Source organism: Mustela lutreola, chromosome 8, assembly GCF_030435805.1.
Source record: "Mustela lutreola isolate mMusLut2 chromosome 8, mMusLut2.pri, whole genome shotgun sequence".
Lineage (NCBI taxonomy): Eukaryota > Metazoa > Chordata > Mammalia > Carnivora > Mustelidae > Mustela > Mustela lutreola.
The window spans coordinates 77,683,601-77,692,254 of record NC_081297.1 but is presented as its reverse complement, the minus strand read 5'-3'; the positions used below and the strand labels follow the sequence as shown (position 1 = coordinate 77,692,254).

The window sequence follows — 8,654 nt, the reverse complement described above, 5'->3', positions numbered from 1 at the left end:
GCTCTGTGGAACCCTCAGAGCAGGAGAAACCTGCACTCCTCCCTGAGGCCACCCCCACCTTCCCCAACACCACTTGGCTCCAAACTCTGAGCCTGATGCCCCCTTTGACCCCAGCCATCCACTCAGTCCCTGGGCAATCCCGCTCAGCCTCCGTGCCAGCAGATCAGGCCTGCCACGCCCCTAGGCCCTAACCCTAACCCTAGGTTGCGTTTTCAGGTTTCTGTCCTCAGAGGCCTGTCCCCCAAGCCCTCCAGATTGGGGAATCCAGAGCCACACCCCAGGATTCCACCTGGCACCCAGGAGGAAACTGTGCTGTTTAGAGCTGGCCGCGTTGTGTAGCGATTCTGGCCGTGCACCAAACCCGGTATCTGGAGGGCCTTCTTGCTAGGTGCGTCTTTCACCAGTCTGGGACCACAGCCCGACCCACGCTGAGGGGAGCTCCCTGGGGCAGAGTCCAGGAATGAGATCAGGCTGGACATCAGGCTCTGGGTTAATGGGCAGCCGTGGGCGCCGAAGGTGGGGGTGGCCTTGGGGGTCCATGCAGGTTTCTCCAGCTCTGAGGGATTTGCACAACTCCAAAAGGCAGGTTTGCTCCTGACTGGCAGGTAGAGTCCTGGGATGTGGCTCAGGGGTCCCCAAACTGGAGGGCCTGGGAGCCAGGCCTCCGGAGGGAAGCCTTTTAACGTGAAGAATATAAATAGAGGATGTGCTCCAAAAGAAATCTATTTCCATGGATAATTACAGCATAATATGAACTAGGTGTGATAGGGAGGAATTCAGCCAAGTCTGTTGTTAAAATTCTCTCCCTGTCCTATAGTTTCTGTGCGGCCCAGTAAACATTTATACCTTTTCATCTTCTGTGCATTACTTTCCTTCCGTTTGAAGTCCCAAACTCCCTTCTCCTTAGTTCAGGGTGACATGTAAACCTTTTACTTTTCTATTTTTGCATCTCTCCTACACCTGGCCTTCCCACAGGGACAAGATCCAATTTGGTTTTCTTCGGCTGATGTGTTTCATGTCAATTTAATTCTAAGAGCAGCTGGAAGAAGCTTTGAAGGATGGAGGAAAGGAAGAGAAACTTTTTTCCTTTCCAACAAGTGACTGGCAAAAGCAAACGCTCCACAGTTTGGATCTCGCAGAAATCAGTTTGATGGTCCCATGCTTCCAGAGCGAGGTCGGGGCTCCGCCTCTTCTGAAGGCCCTGCCGCTTTAAGAAAAGTAGGAGAAGGCCGAGGGAGGCTGCTGGGAAGGAGGGCGGGGCGCGCGGTCCACGCACGGCACCCGGAGTCGCGCGCAGCCTGCGGGTTGGGGGAACTCGGCGCACCAGGTGCGATACTGAAGAATGCCAGGAGGACGCACAAAGGCAAGCGCTTCGCTGGGCGGCTGTTAGGCCAGCCTGGTAAGGACAAAAGGACGACTGTGCCTGCCCCTTTAAGACCGAGTCCCGTTCTCCTCGGAGGGAAATAACGTGGTCAGGAACACTTTGGAAACTTACCCCTTTTAACCCCTCTTCTTTCCTTAACAATTAATAACAGGTACATAGTGTCCCCCGCAAAATCACGTTCACAAAGGATGCTCCATTGGTACTGGGGTGGAAGGGGGAGGCGCCGGTGTAGACGACCTAAGGTTCCAAACCAAAATCACCTCCTGTTTGCCGTGCTGTGTTTACAAGCCTCGGCTCGTGCGATTCAAGGGCTGACCCAACGCTCCTAACAATTAATCCAGAGAGAAGAGGCGAGACCCTGGGATTCCGAGAGCACGAAGGGGAGATGACACCCAGTGCAGGTCTACCCTGAGCTCGTACACAAGTGGCCTGGCAGGCGTTTTAGTCTGCCCTGTGTTCTGATATTTTAATTGCTCGCTTTTGTTTACAAGTGGGGGGTTATGTGTGAAGCCTTGGATTATCTTGAGAAACTGGAAGATCTGGCAGCGTGTCTTTTTACCTGGAAGCAGTTTGCTGGCCCCTTTGCACTGCTCAGAAACAGTCTCCAGGTCGCCACAGCATCTCTGCTATAACCAGCGGCACCACTCAGGGTCACCAGTCCGGCCCCCTGGTAGGCGTTTGAGTTTGGGGCGCCTACTGTAAATATTTGGGCGGATGGGTACAGGACTGTTTAATACATTTATAAAGAACAGTTCAGAGGTCCCAAATAACTGGGCATGTAGTTTGTGTTTAAGCTGTTTCTTATTCTTTCTTATTGTTACCAAGGCCTTTTTCTATTGGAGCAAGCCTTTTCGGCCTAGGCTTGGTAAAGATGAGTCATCGGAGGTAGTTACAGGAGGATATTTGCGAGTTGATACTCTTTTATGACAAGTCCATGAAGTTTTAAGAAAAAAATCTGACTTTTGATTACATTGATGTTTTATGCTACAACAACCATTACATAAATAGAGTTTACTCAGTATAATTTGTATATCTTTGTCCACAATTATAGTTTGGTAACCTCCACAACTCTTGGCAAGACTTCATAAAGGTAAGAACCGTGTTTGCCCTGGTGACAGCTCTACCTCACCGCTAGAATCTAAGCGTCCCAAAGATGGAGACTTATTTTGCTCACAGTGCCTGCTTAAGGGTAAGTGATTTATTGAATGTGTTAAAGAACTTTATTTTGTGTGTGTGTGTGTGAAAGAACTTTAAACCTTATTTTATGTAACCTAATTTTATGTAACTGGATGTTCCGGAGGTTTTCTCTCAAAATCAAATGCTTGTATGTTTATTGTTCTAAATTATTAAAAGGCCTTTGTTGTGAAAATACTTCCTTTTAAATTTTTTTAAAAGATTTATTTATTTGACAGAGATTACAAGTAGACATAGAGGCAGGCAGAGAGAGAGAGAGAGAGAGAGAGAGAGAGAGGAAGGGAAGCAGGCTCCCTGCTGAGCAGAGAGCCCAGAGGCGGGGCTCAATCCCAGGACCCTGGTATCATGACCTGAGCTGAAGGCAGAGGCTTTAACCCACTGAGCCACCCAGGCACCCCAAAATACTTCCTTTTAAAAGGTTGGATTTTCCTAAGTTGATGCACCAATATTTCCATCTGAAATGGGCTTGCACTTATGAATCATCTGCTACAGAGCTTATACTGTAATATGTTCTTCCTGTGTAATGGGATTTGGAAGTGTCAGTGAACCTTGGAATTTTCAGTATTATTTCTGTTTTTAGAGACCCACAGATTCCAGTTGAGATTATTGTATCAGCCAGACCCTTCCTTCCTCTGGAGGAGCAGCAGCTCTTATCAACAGCCACGTTGACAGAACCTGGGTTTTGGAAAAGGACGATGGCTTCAAGCCTAGGTTGGAGATCATTTGCACTATTTCACGTGAACCACTGTGATGTCTTTCTGAAAGCTGTGAGAAGCAATGGTCTTTCCTTGTTTCCCTGGGGCCATTCCCCTTGGAGAGGAACTGGAAGCTTTTTGGACCCCGAGATGAAAGCTTTCCTGGAAGAGAACACTGAAGTCACCAGCAGTGGCAGCCTCACCCCTGAAATCCAGTTGCGGCTTTTGACGCCCAGATGCAAGTTCTGGTGGCAAAAAGCTGACCTGTGGCCCTACAGCGAGCCTTACTGGGCAATCTACTGGCCAGGAGGCCAGGCCCTGTCTAGGTATTTCCCTATCTGAAATGGGAAGCTTTAAGGCCCAAACAGATCCTGTTTTCTTCAGATTCTTTTTTCAGCCCCTTCCAACTCTGCATTCTCTTTGCTCCTCACAAAAACAAAACAAAACAAAACAAACAAACAAAAAACAGTGAAACCCCCAAATTCTTGTTTTCTTAATTTGGAGCAATTTAAGCATACTCCAGGCTGATCAGTGTATTTCCCCAAATATAGCTCTCTCTCTAAGAGAAACCCTAGGATCAGCTGTCAAGACCCTAGATACTATGAATGACCTGGAAATTTCACACTGTTCTCTGGTTCATGGTTCATAAGGTATGGCCAGTGCAGTTTCTTAAAGCCCCAGTCCTTCAGCTCTCCTAATTTAATCTCATCAATGTTGCTCCTTGAGCCTCACACTCCATCCCTCCCTGGAGGCTCACTTCTTTCAGTTACCCAAAAAACAAGAGATCTGAGTTGAGTGGGCCCCACAAGGATTCCCTTTTCTCTAGTGACATAGTGACATCTCAGCTCAACTCTGGACTTGAATCTGCATTTTCTTTTTTTTTTTTTTTTCAAGTAAGCTCTATGCCAATTGTGGGGCTTGAACTCTCAACCCTGAGACCAAGAGTTGTATGCTGTACAAACTGAGCCAGCCAGGTGTGCCCTGAATCTACATTGTTAAGGTCTCCTCTTCCCCCACCCCCCAGCCCCCACACTGCAGAAATATTCTTTCGGACATTCTCTCATACATCACACTATGCTTTTTATTAAAACACAACTGCTGAGACAAAGGCAAGAGCTTTTAGCATTTCAGTCTGGTTTTTGCTTTTAGATTATTTAATGATTAAACTTGCTTATACCTTCAGCCTATTGACCTCTAAAATTAAATGGATAAGCACTTCTCATTTGCGGGAGTGGGATGACCTAACAGAATTAATGTTGTCTATAGTTTAAATGCAAAATAAATAAATGCATATGTAGAGCTGTTTAGAGAATCCTGAAGATTGGAAAGCTTTCTAGGTGTTATCAAAAAATTCTGATTTTCTGGTTGTTGCCAAATTTTCAAGCTATGTTCACTTACATCATACCTTGCAAATATTGACATTTTCAGTGACGTCTATTAAAGTGAGTGATTGTCAACTTCAAATAAAAATACAATCAAATTCCTTAAGACTGGATTAGAGGTCACAAGTTGGTACACCAACAGATGTGTTTTGTTTGGCTTTTACATGTAAACTTAAAATGAAAAATCAGTTGCAAACATTTAAAACTTGGGAAGTTTAAAAAAATAAGAAATAAAAATAAACTTGGCAAATTTCATGTAAAAATGTCTGATCTTGAAAAAACAGAAGTATCTGATTAACACAGGATTTCTACATGGCAGCAGTGAGCTAAAGATGAGTAGCAGCTTTCCATTTAGACAGCCATGTACACCCCTACTTTGCCATAATCCCTGATATTCTTTATTTTTCAGTAGTAAGGTCAAGTGTTGGTTGATATATATTATTTCAGGGTTTCTCATCCATCTTCAGTGTTTGATAACTGTTTAGCCTTGGTCCAAATTGATTGAACTGGACTTTGTACCTACCAGAGAGGTCATTATAACTCAACATAAGCTATAGGTAATACCACTCTCTGATGGACAATTAATTTTGAATTTTGAATCTAGTTTACTGAATCCTTATTATAACAGTATTTTGTTGGTCTATATTGTAGGTGCTTGACTGTTTCAGGATCATAATAAGTGCTCAGTATTTTAAAAAGACATTTTTGGGGGGATTGCCTGGTTGGCTCAGTCATTAGAGCTTGTGACTTTTGATCTCAGGGTCATGAGTTCAACCCCTATGTTGGGCATAGAGCTTAAAAAAAAAAAAAAAAGATTTTCTATCTCAGATAGTGTTCTTTGTTTTCTTTCCAAATTAGGTATCTTTTGGATAATCCTGATGTTGTTAAAGGAAAGTCTGTGTTAGATCTTGGGAGTGGATGTGGAGCTACAGCTATTGCTGCCAAGATGAGTGGGGCATCAAGGATCTTGGCCAATGACATAGACCCTAGTAAGGATCTCATATTTTAAAATATTTAAAGCTCATCTTTATTTTCTTCCAGGATAAATAGGTATGGATGCCTCAACATGATAGCTTATTTCCATGCATATTTTGTCATCAGATATTGTGAACTTATGTTCAGTGAGACATAATCTGTGAAGATCCTGTGGGTCCTGAATTGAAGTGCATATTTCTTAAGAGGATTTGTATTTATGTCTGTCGGATAGCCCAAAGTGTCTCAAGCCAGGAATACTTACTGTTAATTTCTGGGCAAGGGATTTCCTGAAATATGTAGGTTGTATATATTTGACCCAAAACCCAAGTGAAGATAGGCCTTGTGTTTTGAGGGTGATTTTATTCCATTAAAACCCAAGTTGAGACAAGTCAGTTTAAATTTTATCTGATTTTCTTTTATTTTTCAATTTTACTGAGGATCTAGCTTTTATTCTTATTTTTATTTTATTTATTTATTTGGGGGGGGGGGGTGGAGAGGGGTAGAAGAAGAGGGAGAGAGAGAATCTTAAGCAGTCTCCACACCCAGCATGTGATCCTAGTGTAGGGCTTGATCTCACAACTCTGAGATCAAGACATGAGCTGAAATCAAGAGTCAGACACTTAATGGACTGAGCCACCCTGGTGCCCCAAGATCCTTATTTTATACAGGGGACTCAGGTTGCTGAAGTCCAAGACCTGTTTCCCTAGACAGCTATAATAAACCAAACCTCTTGGTTATTAGATCAGCAAGTATTCCTTGAAACCTCCACATTTCTAGGTGTTTTGTACTGTTTGTTTTGTTTTTAGGATATCCCACTCATATATTTGAAAATTGCAGTAAATAGTTTATGTTGGTAGATATTCTTTACCTAAAAAACAACTTTCAATAAAAGGGAAAAAATATTGTTAGATTTTCTAAATTACTTAAATTAATCAATAAGGGATTAAAACTGCCTAGCATAAAGCAATTCATTATGTGCTTTTTTTAAAGTTGCAGGAATGGCTATCATACTGAATTGTGAATTGAACCAACTGAACCCTTTCCCCATTTTAACCAAAAACATTTTGGATTTGGAACAAGAAAAGTGGGACCTTGTTGTGCTTGGAGATATGTTTTATGATGAAGACCTTGCAGACAGTCTTCATCAATGGCTGAAGAATTGCTTTTGGACCCACAGAACTCAAGTACTGATTGGTGACCCTGGACGACCCCAGTTTAGTGGACATAGCATTCAACATCAACTGCACAAAGTGGTAGAATATTCACTTCCAGAGCCTACCAGGAGGGAAAACAATGGGTTGACAACAAGCACAGTATGGGATTTTCAGCCTTGAGTTGTCCAAGTGCTTCCAAGTGTGAATATAACTATGTTTGGGTTTAACGCTGAAAGACCCTCCAGTTTAAAGCATGTATATCTTGTTTCCAAAATAGTAAGTCGTAAGTTCTGTCAGCCTTTGTCATGTAACTCGTTCTGCATTATGCCAAATATGCAAATCTCTACCTGACAGTTTTCTACTTTTACTGCTATAGGAATAGAATTCTAGAAGGCAGTACCAAAATGGTAGCAACATGTAATTTATATAGTAGAGAAGAATGAGAAAGAAAATGAAAAAGCGAAGTCTGTTTCTGTAGTTGAGAATAACTATATGATGGAACTTCAAATTAGACACAATACAAAATAGAGAAAAGTACTGTATTTCAAAAACAATGACCTGTAAAGATCAGAGCTGCATTTAGTGTGCTACAGAGTATGTTGGCTTTGGAGTCAGGCAACTCTTGTCACTTTCTCGTTGGGACTTTAGGCCAGTTAAGCTCTCTGAACTTTAATTTCTTCATCTATAAAACTGTAACAAACTTAAGAAACCTCACCTCAAGTGTATTTTATTAAATGAAAGAATAAAGTGCCTCATACAGTACTTGGTACACAATAGGACCTCAACTGACAATCGTGGATAAAAATAAAGATCTTAAAATTAATTAATTAATTAAAGATTTTAGAATTTCCTAGCGATACCATGACACTTTCTGATGCTTCTTTATGGTTCACTAAGGTTAGCTAGAAATTGGTTATGCTACCACTTCGTGGTCCAGGTTGTCAGGATCTTATATATCAATAAAAAAACCTATGACATAAATGAGAATGTGAAGAAGAATATGTATAGCATACCACTATTTATAGAGGAACATATGAAAAGATGTCTGTAGGTACCCATATATGTGTATGTGTGTGTGTGTGTGTATATATATATACAAATACAATACATATTTGTTCGCAACATACATAGCATATCCCTGAAAAATAAGTAATTGCTAACTGTGGTTGTCTTCTGGGAGGGTACCAGATACCTGGGAGACTGGGATGGGAGGTCTCCGAGTTTTACTTTTGGGTCTTATGATTCTGTACTATAGATTTTCTATTCTCTAATTTAAAACTAAACACCAGCGTTACATGTGTTACAAGTGAAATATAAAATGCACCCTTTCTAATTCTCTAATGTTTTCAAGTACTGCTTTGGAGTTGTTCATAACGTGTGCATTATATACAAACTGTCTAATAACGCATGCGTGCCATTGGGATTACCATAATCCCAATGTGATCAGAGTTATAGTCATACAGTGGAAATGTGGAGAAAGCAATTAAGGGCAAGCTGTTGCTTAGATAGGAAAATAGGATAATTCGATGGGAGTTTGGGAGCCCAGCTCTGGAGGATTTGGATATTGTTGAACTTGGAAGTCAGAGTTTATTTCCGCCCAGTGAAACAACTTTTGTGCATCTAATTTCCATTGGTATGTTGGGTCTTAAATGTGATCAACCTAAATTTTGATTCAGACTTGGTTAAAATTAATAGAAATTAAAGGTTACAATGGCATTGGATGATATTTGAGAAGAAAAAGTTTTGTTGACAATATCCTTTGAAAATTCCAATTGAAAATTGCACTTCCCAGCAAGATAAGAGTAAATTATACTCTGGAGCACTGCGGAAGTCAACTTGATGAGACAAAGAGATTTATGTTTATGTCTAA

The 8,654-nt window shown here is 41.6% G+C and overlaps 1 protein-coding gene across 6 annotated transcripts; it reads left to right on the top strand.

Annotated features, from left to right (window-relative positions):
* Positions 1-1,240: 1,240 nt before the first annotated feature.
* ETFBKMT (electron transfer flavoprotein subunit beta lysine methyltransferase) lies at positions 1,241-8,508 on the top strand. 6 transcript variants are annotated; one of them, XM_059185706.1, is made up of 6 exons: positions 1,248-1,399; positions 1,876-2,054; positions 2,436-2,474; positions 3,159-3,599; positions 5,514-5,644; positions 6,621-8,508. In XM_059185706.1, exons 4-6 carry the CDS (start codon positions 3,274-3,276, stop codon positions 6,962-6,964), a joined length of 801 nt encoding a protein of 266 aa, XP_059041689.1. In that variant the 5' UTR covers positions 1,248-1,399; positions 1,876-2,054; positions 2,436-2,474; positions 3,159-3,273; the 3' UTR covers positions 6,965-8,508. The 6 variants fall into 6 exon arrangements, with proteins under 6 accessions (XP_059041688.1, XP_059041684.1, XP_059041689.1 ...); XM_059185702.1 differs by having other exon boundaries at positions 2,436-2,573; XM_059185705.1 differs by lacking the exon at positions 1,876-2,054 and having other exon boundaries at positions 1,241-1,399.
* Positions 8,509-8,654: the final 146 nt, after the last annotated feature.

What these genes read in the sequence shown, in the direction of transcription:
- ETFBKMT (XM_059185705.1), top strand. Translation starts at nt 3,274, where the DNA reads ATGGCTTCAAGCCTAGGTTGGAGATCATTTGCACTATTTCACGTGAAC. An exon ending in GGAGGCCAGGCCCTGTCTAG is followed by an intron (nt 3,600 to 5,513) that starts GTATTTCCCTAT and finishes TTTCCAAATTAG; the next exon opens with GTATCTTTTGGATAATCCTG. An exon ending in GGCCAATGACATAGACCCTA is followed by an intron (nt 5,645 to 6,620) that starts GTAAGGATCTCA and finishes CTTTTTTTAAAG; the next exon opens with TTGCAGGAATGGCTATCATA.